Source organism: Rhinatrema bivittatum, chromosome 1 (assembly GCF_901001135.1).
Source record: "Rhinatrema bivittatum chromosome 1, aRhiBiv1.1, whole genome shotgun sequence".
NCBI lineage: Eukaryota > Metazoa > Chordata > Amphibia > Gymnophiona > Rhinatrematidae > Rhinatrema > Rhinatrema bivittatum.
Window position 1 is genome coordinate 645,285,063 of NC_042615.1, and position 16,651 is coordinate 645,301,713.

The 16,651-nt window shown below is 39.0% G+C and overlaps 1 protein-coding gene across 2 annotated transcripts in view; it reads left to right on the top strand.

Moving 5' to 3' along the window:
- The window catches only part of CHD1 (chromodomain helicase DNA binding protein 1), a 330,081-nt gene that overhangs the window by 26,859 nt on the left and 286,571 nt on the right, over nt 1-16,651 (top strand). For both annotated transcript variants that reach the window (XM_029572713.1, XM_029572721.1), the window contains exon 3: nt 7,814-8,006. In XM_029572713.1, the coding sequence (XP_029428573.1) occupies nt 7,814-8,006 (193 nt within the window). The remainder of the gene's footprint in view (nt 1-7,813; nt 8,007-16,651) is intronic.

Below are 16,651 nucleotides of genomic sequence, written 5' to 3' on the forward strand. Positions count from 1 at the left end.
AAGAAACCATGAAGTAGAAATACAAAAGTGTAAACAGAAACTGAACTGGAAACTGCAAGAAGTCAGACTTTGCATGCAGGGCAATAATGTAAAAACAGAAGCATCACCACTCCTCATTGGACATCAAATAATGATACAATCAATAAATTTAAAACATCAGTCATAATAGTAAAACAATACTAATAGAATAATTTTAAAACAGCTGATGAATATAACATCTGATTAATTAAAACCTCATTAACTTTTTTTAAAAATTACCAAACACCAATAAAATATTTCAAAACAGGAGAAGCATCAAATAATTAAAATTAATAAATATAAAAAAAAGAAAATCCTCCACTCTTAGTACCTGGTAACTTTTGATTTCCAGTCATCCTGAGATGTCTTGAATTTGTGGGATGTGGTGGGACTGCACAGACTTTATCCTCTCTCTGTCATTTACACACTTTCTGTAATATGTGTTCATTCTCTTGCACACATTCCCTCTCATACATATACACACTCTCTCTCTTTTGCTCTCGCTCACACACACACACTCACACACACATACTCTCTCTCCCACAGGCTCGATCATTCCCCTCCTTCCTGGAGCAGAGCTCCCCGGCGACAAGTCACTCCTGGCACTTCTCCATGACATCGGAGCCATTATTCACAGGCCCCAAAGAGAGGCCCCTGACTTCCCACAACCCGGGAAAGCCCAGAGTTTTCACTTGAATTCAAGAAAATGATGCATAAGGCATATCGAGAAATGAAGGGGCAAGGCAAGAGAACAGTCCAGAGCCTGGGGCAACACTTGGAATAGAAGTAGCCAGGGAGAATTCTTTGCAGTACAGTGAATTCCCTCGTCCCGAGGAGGAGGAGGAGAAAGCCTCCTTAGAAGACACACAATAAAGAGGAGGATGAGCTGCCGTCACAGGCAGATGATGCTGCAGTCACAGGCAGATGATGCTGCAGTCAAGTTGTTTAGACAACAGAAGTTAAGTGCCCTTATCTCCAAAGTGGTTCAGTCGCACAGACTAAAAGAAGACCACCCCAAGGAGGAGGTACCCAGTGGGGATGCAATCCTGGCAGACATAAAGAAAACATTGAAAAGATTCCCAGTTTACTTCACTATTTTAGATTTGATAAGAGCAGAGTGGGAGTCATCAGCCTTTAAGAATTTCAGAACAATGGAAAGATTGTACCCTGTACATCAGAAAGAAAACCAGCATCTGTTTAAGATCCCTAAGATGGATGCAGCTATAGCAGCAATAACTAAGAGAACTATGATTCCAGAAGAAGGTGGATCAACATTGAAGAATCCATAGAATTATAAAGTGGAGACTGTTCAAAAAGTCACTTGACTTGGTAAGTCTTTCATTACAGGTAGCAATTTGTGGTGGCAAGATCCATGATATGCTAGGTACAATGAGAAGGCACTCTTGGGGTTAGGTGCAGCATTCAAAGTAGATACCATGTATGATTTGATCAGAGGGACAGGGAGAGTGTCAGGATAAAGAACTTGCCCTCTATCTCCATCTTCCAGTAAGAGGGACAAAACTGCTTGTCTGGACTGGTCTGGCAGGGCTGAAAGAAAGGAAAAATAGCAGGTAAGGCTTAATTTTACCTTTGTAATGTTTAGTTTATTGGCAGGCAGGCAGGAAGGAAAGCTACCATGATTCATTGGATTGGTAAGAAGGCACCTGACTTGACCTTTTGGATCTCTTTGATGTTATGGATGACAGAAATGACATTTTTAGGCATTTGAGACACTAGAACCCAGGGTGTTAAATATTTTATAGAAGTGTGACTAGATGTATTGATTGGATTCCTCAGTATTTGAAAAAAAAAAATTGCGCATGAGTTAACTGAGGTTAACTGGAGGGGAAAATGGGTTCTTATGAGCAGACATCCTTAAAGCTATGATCTGATGTTGTTCATTCACAGTGTGAGTGTGTGTATGCTCAGTAAGCATGGGGGTATGGATGTCTTGGCAGTGATTGTGGTTTGACAGTTACATTCACAAAATATAAATCTTGATTGACAATGCATATATCTCTATTGAGGACATGTGAAGCAACAAGATTAGACTACATTTATCTGGATGTTTTTTCTCTCTGTCGTATTTTTGATTGGTAATTATGCCAACAAAGAGATTTACCAAAAAAAGAGGGCAGATTTTAGACAAACCATTTTACCCCAATAAATTGCTATGTACTTATGTAAATGGCTTTGAAAATTAACTTTTTTAAGATTTTTTTTTTCAGTTTTGTGAAATTGCTTAGAAACCAGTAGATATGGTAACCATGTAGCACCCACTAAGCCACTGCTGCCTCTTCTTCCCAATTGCATTACTGTTGTGTGCTCCCTCCTCTATCTGGCCTCAGGTATGCCACTTTTTGCTATTTCTTGTCGGCTCATTTGTGCATAAGAGGCCTATTGGGACTTGCAGAATGGGCCAGCCCTGACAGGGTTGAAGCAGTAGCATGGAAGAGATTATTGTGGAAAGAGAGAAAGATTGGGATAAAATGAAAGGAACAAGAGACCCATTATATGACTTAAGTAATGACATACTAGGTCAGACCAGTGGTCTATTAAGCCCAGCATTCTGTCTATGAAGGTGATTATTCTGGATCACATAAAAATTCCTAGCAGATCTCATGAGGAACGTTCTTCCATATTGCTTATTATCAGAAGAAAGTAGCGTAGTTACCCGAGCTTAGCTGCCTGTTTTTAATGGACTTCCTCCATTAATTCGTCCAAACCTTTTTAAAATTCAGAGCCTTGACCACATTTTCTGACAGTAAATTCCATATTTGTGTGTTGACTGGGAAAAAAATATTATTATTTTTGTTTTAAATCTGCTAATTAATTTCATGAAGTATCCCTTAGCCCTATTTGAAAGAGTAAATAACCGTTCTCCTTAACGCTATCCACACATAATTTGATAAACCTCTATCACATTCCCTCCCAGTTGTCTCTTCTACAAGCTGAAGAGCTCTGACCTGCTAAGCCTTTCTTCATAAAGGAGCCATTGCATCCCTTTCTCATTTTTGTTGTCCTTCTGTGCACTTTTGCTAGCTCTGCTGTGAGATGGGGTGGCCAAAAATAAGCATAATGCTCAATCTGCAGTCGCAGCTGGTTTCAGTGTGACGAATTTCAGCCACTAGTGAACAAAAGTATGGAATGCGGAAAACGCATGGTCAGATCAACCTTTGATGTTTTCAAAATGGCATCAAAATCATATGCTCTTGAGGATTGCCACCTGCAGACTTGTCCAGCTGTGGGTCTCAGACTTCGGACCTCTGGTCCAGGAAAGACTCACTGATGTGTCATGCTCTCAAGAGAATCTCTTCAGATTGAGGGTCAAATACTGATCCTACAGTAGCTGAATGTTAGCTATTTTGCAGTGCCTGAAAAGTGGAACATAAATCAAGAAAATAAGGATGCTTCAGAAACTGTCTATAGCCACTCCAGAGCCACCTTCCTCAGCTAGGAGGTACCAAAGTATGGGGCCGAGGCGACACTTCTATCAGCCAAAGAGGCATTTTCCTCCACCCCTTCAGTCCCATCAGCAACACGCCTTTCGTGCCTGCCAGAGGCACCAGAGGGCCCCTAAGCTACAGCAAGCACCTCAATCAAAACCTGGGATGAGGTTATGACTGCACTACAGAAAGCATAGCCCAGATCCCAACACCCATGCCAGTAGACCTTCCAGTTGAGGGCATACTGAGGATTTGCATAAACTGTTGGCCCAGTGTAACCTCAGACTCGTGGGTCCTCAGTATAATAACAAAAGAATTCAGATCAAACCTATTAGATGTTCCTCCAAATCATCTACCAGATCCCACTTGGGGGGGTCATCTCAGCATCAGGAAGTGCTGCAGAAAAAGCTCTTCTTCCTCTTAGAGACTTACAAGGTCAAGCTCATTTCACCAGGGGAAAGAGGGCAGGAATTTTACTTCAAGTATTTCCTGAGTCCAAAGAAAACATCCTAAATCTAAGGGCCTTGAACAAATTCATAAAGAGAGAAAAGTTCAAGATGATTTCCTTGGCCACTTTGATTCCCTTTTCTTGAAAAAGGGGACCGTCTCTGCTTTCTGTCTGAAGGATTCTTACACCCACAGAGAGAGATTTTCAGGTCACAGAAAATATCTCCAATTCATAATAGGGGACTATCGCCTCCGGTATTGTATGACACCATGTGTGTGTCTTTACAGAATGTCTTGCCATGGTGCTGCTGCACTACACAGAGCATTTACCCCAACTGTGTTGTCCTCTATTCTGGGAAGGATGGACTGATGTAGCCAATGCTGATGAAATGAAGCGATCCCTCACATTCTTTACTTTCTTTCAAGCAAACACCAGCAAATCAAAAAAACTGTTCTGTTAACACCTGCCAGTTTTCAACAGTGATCTGTTTAACAGCTGATAACTAATTTAAATAAGTAAGTGCACACACAAAAATGGGATTATGAAGACCTCTGAGAGCCTTTCAAATGATTGCCTCTATTTGCATATAATGCTCATCTATAGACCCATTTCACTGAGACTGAAGTGTAACCGCAATAAAAAATTCTATGTGCCAGATGTCGAGTTTGCTGTTTATACTCTTGAACTCTGGTGAAAAGTCTTCTCAAATATAAATTTTGTCCTATAGGAATATTGTCCTGAAAAGATCTCTGATTAAAACATTTGTAATGCAACAAAATATTCTGGTCTGTAAGGTTCCTATAGATCAAAATGAGAAAAACTGAAGATGTCTTTTATATGTTATAATATCTAAAAGGAATATGACATAATCATGATGTTGCACAGTAAATTGTAAGTTGGCATCTAAAGAATTGATCCATTGAAGAAATGTTTGTAATAAGTGAAATATATCTATTCATATCCAAAATAATATCGTCAATTAATCTCTTCCAAAATACAGTCTTGGATTAAGACGGAGATGAATAAATAAATTGTTGTTGAATAGAAGCCATGTAGACAAGCTAAGGATGGAGCCATGGAAGATCCTATTGCCGCCCCCTTCACTTGTTGAAAAAACTGTTCTTCAAACATAAAGTCATTTCCCATCAATGCTATGGATTCTGTCGTATAAATGTTCTGTTTGTGCAAAACCCCTACATCATTCAGTGCTTGATCTGTAATAGGAAAGGCTGTATTTCTGAGGATTGTATAAAGCGCCAAAATATCTGCAGTCACAAGTATGAATGAACCCTTTTATTCCTTGTAACAAAGTAATAAGATGAGCCAAATCCCATATTTAAGGTATAATCTGTGGAGCCAAAGGTTACAAGAAACTATCAACATACGTGGTTAATGGTTCCAATACAGAACCTAGGCGCAACACTATTGGGTTGCTGGGGGGTTCTCTATTGTGAATTTTAGGCACTATGGGGCAGATTTTCAAAGGGGTATGCGCGTAACCCCCGAAAAGCTGCCCCTTCCACCCCCTGCACGCGCCAAGCCTAAGTCCTGGGGCTTTCCTGGGGGGGGGGCATGTTGTGGCCGGCGCGTCGTCGAGGGGGACGTTCTGGGGGGGGCGTGGCCGCGACCTCTGGACCAGACCCAGGACCGGAACATGGCGTGCCGGCAGCCGGCTTGCGCGTGCAAGATACGCCTGCCTCAGGCAGGCGTAACTTTTGAAATAAAGCTGGGGGGGGGGGGAAATTAGTTAGAGCCGGGGGTGGGTTAGTTAGGGGAAGGAAAGGAAAGGTGGGGGGCGCTGGAAAGAAAGTTCCCTCTGAGGCCGTTCCGATTTCGGAGCGGCCTCGGAGGGAACGGAGGCAGGCTGTGCGGCTCGGCGCGCGTAGGCTGCCAATTTTGCGCAGCCTTGCGCACACCGACCCCAGATTTTAAAAGATACATGCGGCTACGCGCTTATCTATTAAAATCCGGCATACTCTTGTTTGCGCCAGGTGCGCGAACAAAAGTATTCACGCATACTTATTTAAAATCTGCCCCTGTATGAAATGTAGGTATCAGTGGACATTTTTCATACAGATAATCAAACTCCTTGTGTGTGTTTGTATATATTATTATTTTTTTTTTTTTATATATACCGACATTCGATCTGAGATATATATGTGATATCATCATTAGCACCAAGGAGTTTGATTATCTGTATGAAAAATGTCCTCTGATACCCACATTTCATGTAGTGCCTAAAATTCACAAGTCATGGACACTTGTATGGATGCTGTCAGATCACTACTCACCTTTATCCTTTAGTTTTATAGTGATAGATAGATCCATTTGTAAATTGCTAATAACTTCATATTCAGTTGTTGACAAAAAAGATCTAATAGAGGATCAAGTCTGTTCCAAATTTTAAACACACGTGAACAGAAAATGGATCATATTTGGAAATAGGTACAAATGGTAACCCTTTCTACAATACTGTGATCTCATCTTGTGTTAATGCTCGAGTAGACAAGTTATAAATTGAAGACTCTTTTTGTAATGGGACCTCCAAACCCCTCTCATAGGTGAAGGTAGCCGTTGGAACAGACTTTGGTCCGATGTCAGATGTTGGAAATCACTGATTTTTATCATCCTCTTTTGAAAATGCCATGTAAATTACCTAGAATGTATGGCTAAAATACTCAACAAGTGATTTGTGCAATTGCTTGTTCATGTAATAAGATTTACATTGAACAGACTAAATGACAAACTTGTCATTGGGTGTTGGAACGTAAAAGTTGCCCAAAGACTTAAAAGGCACAGGATTTAAAATAAACCTCAATTGATTATTTAAAATTCTTTGTTAGTCAAATAATATTGAAGAAAGATGGGAACATTAACCTAACAGGAACAATGATTTACTTTTAGTTGGGAAACACTAACTCCTTGGCATTTAAATCAAGAGATTGAATGAACTTCTATTTTATAAGGGTATTATTTTTTTTTTCACAAAGTGGAAAGTGATTGGTTTTAAGGTATCGCATGATAATGATACTCAATATTTAGGTGGAGAGGGGATACTATATAGACAGTTCTGCAGTGAACCTTGAAGATTCCCATATCAATGTTTTGAAAATTAGATTGGTGAGTGAATACAATTAAATTGTGTTTATGGCTTAAGGTTATTTATGATAAATGTTATTTGATAGCTAGATCTGTTTTTTATTCATATATGATAATGGAATATTGGCATGGCATGTTTCTTTAAAATCATATTCCAAGTATAATTAACAAGCAGCCATTGAAAGAGATTTTCCCTTTTTGTTTGCAAGTGGGTCAAAATGTGGAGCAAGTAAAACCAAAAAGCAGTTGCTGAAGAAGATTCACTTTTGTTTATGAGTGCAAGATAAATGCCATATTTCATGAGATTAACTTGGGAAATCATTGTTTAAAAAAACAAACAAACAAACCCTGATGAAGCCGTTAGGGTAGTGAAACAAGGATCCCTTGTTGAGAAATATAAGTAGAGCATTGAGAATTTGTGGAAGGTCAATTTGACTTTGATATTAAATATTGGACATTGTTAAGTTCGGTTATATTTAAAGTCACATATTTTGAAACAATAGTTTAAGGTTATTAAGTGTGAACTTTCTGCATCTACAGATCATATATGAATATACTTTTTTTTTTATTTAACAATTTGAAATTTTTTTCCTTATAAAAAAAGTTTCAAAGTATTAATGAGCGTCTTTTTAAATTATAAACTTATCTAAAACAAAAACATAAGCTAGTTTCACATCTAACATCTCAACAAAATCTTTTTGTAAAGTTTGTACTTTATACTGAACAAAGAATGCCACTTAAGTCTAATATATTTTTTAATAGTTTACTGAAATATTAACTTCTAGTTCATTTCTAATTCCAGCCAATCAGATGAAGAGTCTGGTTCTGGATCAGGTTCAAGCTCTGGGAGCAGCAGTGATGGAAGCAGCAGTGAATCGGGTAGCAGTGATTCAGAGAGTGGTTCAGAATCAAGCAGACACTCAGAATCTGAGTCTGATACATCCCGAGAAAAGAAACAATTCCAAGTTAAAACTGCTAAAGTTAGTGGAGCAGAGGTAAGGCAAAAAAAAGTATTTATTTTGATTGAGGAAATATCAAATATTAATGAGCTGTATGCATGCAAATACATGGAAGTAGCTCATTAATACTAAAATAGCTTGTCATAAATCATAAAGCTTGATTTCTTCTTAATAGCTATTTGCAGTGGACCAAAACAAACAATTACAATATACCATATAATTTAAGAAGTGTATATTTGATAGATTCCAACTGTCATACAGAATACTAAACTATCTGGAAATAGATTTTTTATGCTGCTAACCATTGTCAAAAATGTGACTCTGGATTATAGTGTTTTGTTTTTTCAAAATCAACATTTTCTGTGTACACAGAAGTATTATGCTTTCTGAGTTAAGAAACATAAGAAATTGCCATACTGGGTCAGACCAAGGGTCCATCAAGCCCAACATCCTGTTTCCAGCAGTGGTCAATCCAGGATACAAGTACCTGGCAATTACCCAAACACTAAGTAGATCCCATGCTACTGATGCCATTGATATCTGTAGCTAATCCCTAAATCAACTTGATTAATAGCAGTTAATGGATTTCTCCTCCAAGAACTTATCCAACCCTTTTTTAAACCCAGCTACACTGACTGCAGTAACCATATCCTCTGGCAAAAAATTTCAGAGCTTAATTGTGCTTTGAGTGAAAAAGAATTTTCTCTGATTAGTTTTAAATGTACTACTCGCTAACTTCATGGAATGCCCACTAGTCCTTTATTATCCAAAAGAGTAAATAACCGATTCACATTTACCCGTTCTAGACCTCTCATGATTTTAAAGACATCTGTCATATCCCCCCTCAGCCGTCTCTTTTCCAATCTGAACAGCCCTAACCTCTTTAACCTTTCTTCATAAGGTAGCTGTTCCATCCCCTTTATCGTTTTGGTTGCCCTTCTCTGTACCTTCCCCAATGCAACTATATATTTTTTGAGATGTGACAATCAGAATTGTACACAGTACTGAAGGTGCGGTCCCACTATGGAGCATTACAGAGACATTATGATGTCAATCATTTTATTCACGATTCAATTCCTAATATTCTGTTTGCTTTTTTGACTGCCGCAGCACACCAAGCCGACAATTTCAATGTATTATCCACTGTGGCACTAGATCTTTTTCCTGGATGGTAGCTCCTAATATGGAACCTAACATTGTATAACTACAGCATGGGTTATTTTTCCCTTTATGCATCTCCTTCATTTAAATTTCATCTGCCATTTGGATACCCAATCTTTCAGTCTCTCAAGGTCCTCCTGCAATTTATTACAACATAAGAACATAAGAACATAAGAAAATGCCATACTGGGTCAGACCAAGGGTCCATCAAGCCCAGCATCCTGTTTCCAACAGTGGCCAATCCAGGCCATAAAAACCTGGCAAGTACCCAAAAACTAAGTCTATTCCATGTAACCATTGCTAATGGCAGTGGCTATTCTCTAAGTGAACTTAATAGCAGGTAATGGACTTCTCCTCCAAGAACTTATCCAATCCTTTTTTAAACACAGCTTGTGATTAAACTACTCTGAATAATTTTATCTTATCTGCAAATTTAATTACCCCCTCATCTTATTCCTTTCCAGATCATCTATAAATATTTTGAAAAGTACCAATCCAAGTTAGATCTCTGAGGCACTCTATTGTTTACCCTTTTCCACCAAGAAAATTGTCTATTTAATCTTGCTCTCTGTTTCCTATCTTTAAACAAGTTTGTAATCCCCAAAAGCACATAACCTCCTAACCCATGACTTTTTAGTTTTCTTGAAGCCTCGCATGAGGGACTTTGACAAACATCTTCTGAAAATCCAAATATACTACATCTACTGGTTCACCTTTATCTACATGTTTATTAACTCCTTCAAAAAAAAATAAAGCAGAGTTGTGAGGCAAGACTCCCCTTGGGGTAAATCCATGCTGACTGTGTTCCATTAGAGCATGTCTTTCTATATGTTCTTTGATTTTGATCTTTAGAATAGTTTCCACTATTTTTCCCGTCACTGAAGTCAGGCTTACTTTTCTGTAGTTTCCCAGATCACTCCTGGAGCTCTTTTTAAATATTGGGGTTACATTGGCCATCCTCCAGTCTTCAGGTACAATGGATGATTTTAATGATAGGTTACAAATTTTAACTAATAGATCTGAAATTTCATTTTTGAGTTCCTGCAGAACCCTGGGGTGCACTCTGGGGTGCATATCATCCAGTCCAGGAGATTAGCTGCTCTTTAGTTTGTCAATCTGGCCTGCTACATCTTCCAGGTTCACAGTTATTTGGTTCAGTTCATCTGATTCATCATCCTTGAAAACCATCTCCGGAGCCAATATCTCCCCAACATTCTCTTTAATCAACACAAAAGTAAAGAATGTATTAGTCTTTCTGCAATGGCCTTATCTTCCCTAAGAGCCCTTTTAACCCCTTGTTCATCTAATCATCCAACCGACTCCCTCACAGGATTCCTGTTTTGGATATATTTTAAAAAGTTTTGATTATGAGTTTTTGCCTCTACAGCCAACTTCATTTCAAATTCTTTCTTAGCCTTTCTTATCAGTGTTTTACACTTCACTTGACAGTGCTTATGCTTTTTCCTTTTTTTTTTGGATGGATCCTTCTTCCAATTTTTGAAGGATTTTTTTTTTTGGCTAAAGTAGTCTCTTTCACCTCACATTTTAACCATGCCAGTACTGCTTTGGCCGTCCTTCCTCCTGTTTTAATGCCTTTATATTGAACTTAGAAGTTCTCCCTTTTAGGTTTTCAAGCTTTGGTATCATTGACATTTTAATAATATTCCATCATTACAAAAATATACTCTATAATCCTGGGAAATTCTACACAAAAACTTTTAAAATTCTGTTGCTATATTTATCAAAATAATGCAATATAATCACTAACCTTTAGTGGTAATTAATGTAAAATTCAAAATAGAAATTCTTACTGAAAGATGCATAATTTTTAAATTTTTGGTGCAGAATTCCCCCAGGATTACAGTAATAGTATATTTATTTATTTATTTATTTGTAGGGTTTTATATACCGTTATTCGGTAGAGCCATCATAACGGTTTACAAATCTGTAATTATCATCCAACATATGCAATTATCTTACAATCAAATGGAGTTAACATAGTAGTTGGGAACAGTAGGGTTTTGTGAACAATCAACATATTTTTCTTAGTCGTTGAATAACAGAATATTGCGGAGAACATTTTCAAAGAACTTAACGGATCAAGGGAGGGAGCAGGGAGGGGTAGAAAAGGAGGATACATCAGGAGAGCATGAAGGAGGAGGATTATGCTTGCGAGTTCTGTTGAGTGCTAGGATGATCAGGTGTCAGTTGGAATAGAGTTTGCGGAATAAAAATGTTTTTAGGTCTTTTTTAAATGTTTTTTGGATATGCTGGGTCCTCAATTCTTTGGGTAGGGTGTTTCAAGTTTTGGGGGAAGCAATGGAAAATGCTCTTTCTCGTGTAGTTGAAAGATGAGCGTCTCTTAAGGTGGGAATGTTTAGGAATCCTGTGTTGTTGGAGCGTAGGTTTCTTTGTGGGTTTTGGGGGGTAATGTTTAAGCCTTTTAGTCCATGAAGATCATCATTTAAGATTTTATGAATGATGGTCATAGATTTGTAGGTAATTCGTGCAGAAATAGGAAGCCAGTGAAGAGAGGTTAAAATGGGTGTAATGTGTTTGTTTCTTTTTTTTCCGGTAAGGATTCTGGCAGCTGAGTTCTGCAGTATTTGGAGTGGTTTGAGGGATGATGAAGGGATTCCAATAAGTAATGAGTTGCAGTAATCGAAGGTGGAGAAAATAAGCAGTTGGAGGACGGTTCTGAAGTCAGAAGGGTTAAGAAATGGCTTTATGTGTCTTAGGGTTAGTAGCTTGTGGTATCCTTCTTTCGTTTTATTTACAATGTGGGGTTTGAAAGAGAGTTCAACATCGATGGTAACTCCAAGGTTCCTGGTATGGGTGGTAGGGATTATAGTTGTCATTTGTTTATCTAGGATTGTCAGGGGTGGCGGAGTTGGATTGGGTTTTTTATCCATGAGTATGATTTCAGTTTTGTCGAAGTTGATTATGAGTTTCAGGGAGTTTAGTAAGTGCTTGATTGAGATAAGTAGATCTGATGTTTTTTTGTATGCGTCTTCAATTGAGTTTTGAATGGGAATTAGAAGCTGAATGTCATCAGCGTAGAGGAAATGTGAGATTCCATGATCTTTTAGTAGTTGGCAGATGGGTAGGAGGTAAATGTTGAAGAGGGTAGCGGATAAAGCTGAACCTTGTGGAACTCCAGTTTTGAGGTCAATCATTTTTGATGGGGTGTTGTTGATCACTACTTGGTATGAACGATCAGAGAGGTAGGACGAGAACCATTGTAATGTAGTACCAGAAAGGCCAATGTTTGACAATCGTTCTAACAGTATATTGTGGTTTACTGTGTTGAAAGCGACTGATAGGTCAAGGAGTATGAGTAGGTATTTTTCACCTTTGTCAAAGCCTCTGATAATAATGTCATTTAGGGAGATGAGGAGAGATTCTGTATTTAGGTTTTTTCTAAATCCATATTGGGATGGATGTAGGATGTTGTTTGTCTCCAGATAATCATCTAGTTGAGTGTGTACAACTTTTTCAATGGTTTTGGCCAGAAATGAAAGGTTTGATATAGGGCGGTAGTTGGTGAGGATTTCTGGATCTAGGTTGTTCTTTTTGAGGATTGGTTTGATGATAGCAGATTTGAGGCATTTGGGGTAGTAGCCTTCAGTCAATGATAAGTTGACGATTTTGGTGATGGTTTTAGAAATGGTTGGTTCGATTGTTTTGAGGTAGGTTATTGGGATGGTGTCCAATGGATGGTTGGCTGGGTTCATTTTGTTTATTATAGTTCTAATTTCAAGAGTGGAGGAGATGTCAAAGTTTGACCAGGATGAAGTTATCATGCTGTTGAGTTTGATGTTCTGGTTGTTGTTGGTTATGTTGGATTGGATGAGATGAGCTATTTTGTTGTTGAAGTCCGCAAAGTCATCACTTCCATGTTTGGTGCATGTAGAATCTTGGGTGGTTTTGGTAAGTTTTTGAACTATTGTGAATAGCATTCTGGGGTTATGATGAAATTTGGAGAGTTTATTGGTTGTTCCAATAGTTATTTAGTGTGGTAGGGTTTTTGTTTTTCCGCCATTCTCTTTCTTTTTTTCTGAGTAGACGTTTGGCAGTTCTGATATTTTCATTGTACCATTGGTTGTTGTGTTTGGACTGTTGTTTATATTTTGTAATGGTGGGATTAATGTTGTCTGCTACTTTTTTTGTGATATTTAGCCATGATAAGATAGCATTATCGGCATTAGATAGGTTGATGTTTATTAGTTCTGATTGAAGAGTTTTTTGTAGAAGATCTATGTTAAATGGTGGACGGTAAGATATTACTTTTGGGGTGCTTTGAGGCGTTTTTAGGTTGAGGTTGGCGAGTAGTTCAGCTTGGATTAGGTGATGGTCAGACCAAGGTATTTCTTTAGTGTGAGTAGAGAAAGATTTCCAAATTTCAGTATTGATAAAGATGAGGTCAATTGTGTGGCCTGCTTTGTGAGTTGGAGATTGGATTATTTGTTTAAGATTTAGAGCTGAAAGTGCATCAATGATCATTTGGCAGGTTTTAGATTGGGAGGGTAAGTTGAAGTGTATATTGAAGTCGCCAAGTAAGATGATGGGTTTGTTGAGGGAGATGTTATTTATTAGAAATTCAATTAGAGGTGAGCAGTTTTTCTCAAGTGCTCCTGGTGGAGAGTAGACGATGCATATCTGAAGTTTTGGTGAGTCATATATAGCAATTTCAAAAGGTGGAGGAATGGTAGATGGACGAAGTTTTAGCTGAAGGTTTTTTTTAGATATAAGCATTAGGCCACCTCCTTTTTTTATTTTTTCTGGGAATTGAAGAGATATTGTAGTTCTGGTTGGATAGATGGTTTATTAGGTTTATTAGGTTGGTTTATATCATAGCAAGGGCTTCTGATTTTCGGCAATTTTACTTTAGCCATCCAAGCTGCAGGCAGTGCTGATTTCTTCCAACTGCTGATACTTGGCAGCAGCACGCGGTGTCCATGGCTGTTACCACAAATGACAACAGTTGAAAGAAGGCAGTGCTGTCTTCAATTCCTCTTGGGTGCTGTAGATTGCCACATTAAAATCCTTGAAAACCAGAATCTCTAACTGTTAGGCAGTAGATTATTGTCAGCGTACACAATCTTGCTTTACCTCCCCAATGTGTCCCCCCAAAACTCACTCTCCCCTCATTCTCTTACACTCCCTCCCCTCACATTCCATATCCCCAAACTCTGGCGCCTACCATCACAAACACACACATATATTTTGTCACTCAATTTCCAACAGGTCATTCCCCCAGCCTATCTCTCCACTAACATAGCCCCCTTTCCCCCTTAAATTGCTGCTATTACCATGCTGCTGTTAGTAACAGCATTAAAGCAGCAGTAAGAGTGAGCTGACATTTTGTTTAGCTAAAACAGGTTCTTTATGAAACCTCAGTAAGTGTTGATGGAAGTGATGCAATAGTAGTAAACCGGCACATTACAGTTACAGTAAATCAACCTACCCTTTTCTAACAGGCCACTTTTTCAGTATCACGATGTTGACTGTTAGGCAGCCCCCCCCCCCCCCCCCCCGCCAGCAGGGGCCCTCAGTGAGCTATGCTCATACCCGCTCTATTCTCTGCCTTGAAGGCTATATGATGGAGGAAGGGCAGTCCCTTATAAGCCTGCCTCAGTTATAGCTCGATGCCTCAACATTGTGTCACTCTGGCTGTTTGCTTTGGTCATCTTGCAAGCATCTCTCCTTGCCAAAGATTCCTGTTTACCTTGTCTTGCCATTGGTTCCAGTTTGCCTGTGTCTATGTATTCCTTGTCCTGTTCTTGTGTTCCTGACCTGGCCAGGCCTCTCTTGGGCCCCCCTCCTTCCTTTTGGTCTCCTGGTGGCCCTTCTTGCCTGTGAATCTAGGTATCCCGGAAGCCTAGCCTTTCTGTATTTCTCTTGCCTTGTCCTTACTCTGGTTGGGTCTCCCAGTGGTCCCCCTGCTTTTGTGTACCATGTCTTGTTTTGTCCTGTTCTTGCCTTTGTGTTCTACTCTGTTCCTGCCTTGTCTCTCTGTGCTCTTGCTCTTCCTAGCCTTGCCTCACCTCTCTGTCCAGCCTTGTTACCTGTCCTGCTTTTGTCTGCCTTCCCAGTCAGCCTTTCTTGGACTGATCTTAATTGCTGCTTGCCCCAACCTCTGCTTGCGGTCTGACTTTGTCTGACCACTTTCTGTCCTAACCACATCCTGCCATGTATCCTGCTAGAGATGTCCTGCCAACAACCAGAGCCTACGGGCTCAACCCAAGGGAGAGGTGGCCAGACAAGCAGAAGACCCTGCCTTGCTTTGCTATAGGACCCTATACCTCTCTTGCTAAGGAAATACCCGTATCTAGCCTGCCTGATTGACATTCAGCTAGTGTTTCCCTGTACTCTTTAGAGGTAAATTGTAAATAGCTCTCTTCCAATCTCTCTTCCCATCCGTTTCTCCATCAGCCTTCAAAAGGTTTTACAGAAGTTCTCTTTTCTCTCCCTTTCCTGCCTTGCCCAGCTTGTCAATAGGAGCCACTCCCAAAACAACTGTTGTCTTCTTGCACCGCGGAACTTTCTAGGTACCGTACAGGTACTTTCTAGGTACCGTACAGTTCACACTGTAACTCTCATGCTGTTCTCAAAGCCTCAAGCAAACAGTGCTGGAGTTTGGGCAATCGCACAGTTCAAGAAGACTGAACCAGCTCCAGCTGTCTCCTCTTCCTCCCGCCTGCTTATTTTATTGCTGCATTTGTGAGCCAGCTTTTCATGAATTCTACACAGAGTCAAGTAAATTCTGTGCAGAAGGGGAATTCTATGCAAATTCTGCGTTGCACAGAATGCCCCCAGGAGTAACTCTGTTATAAGGCTGTTCAAAGTTGTGTCATTGTCTGTTTTACCCAATTATTATTATGTTTGTACTACAATTGTTTTCAAATTATAACTGATTATATTATTTTAGTTTGTATTTTTTGAATGTTTTTCTGTAATTCCCCTGAACATTTTATAGTGGTGGAGGATTATAAAAATATGCAAATACATATCAGTGGTTTAAAGGAACGTTCTCCAAGATAATTTGAATTCTACATACTAGCTTTACATTTTAATTCCACAAAAGGTTTTCAGCTGACCATACATATGTGCATTCATTTTTTGACTCTTTTTTGATTTGTGATTTATTATTGTTTAAAAATACCATTTTGGAAATCCAGATAAAATGTACTGCTTGCATGAAAAAAGGTCAAAGGAAGACCAAATTACTGCCAGCACAGTTTAATGGTGAGATAAAGGAGACAGTTAAAGCTAATAGAATAGACCCAAATGAAAAAAATAGGCAAAAGCAAAGCACTGACAATTTAGATGTAAAACAGTAGTTAGACAGGCCAAAACAGACCTGGAAAAAAAAAAGCCAGTAAGGCAAAAACAAATAAAATCTTTTTCAAGTACATGTGAATCAAAATGCCTGTGACAGAGTTAGTTGGGCTGCTAGATGGCTGAGTGGCAAAAGGGGTACTCAGACAGTTCAAGGAAATAGAAAATTTATTTATTTA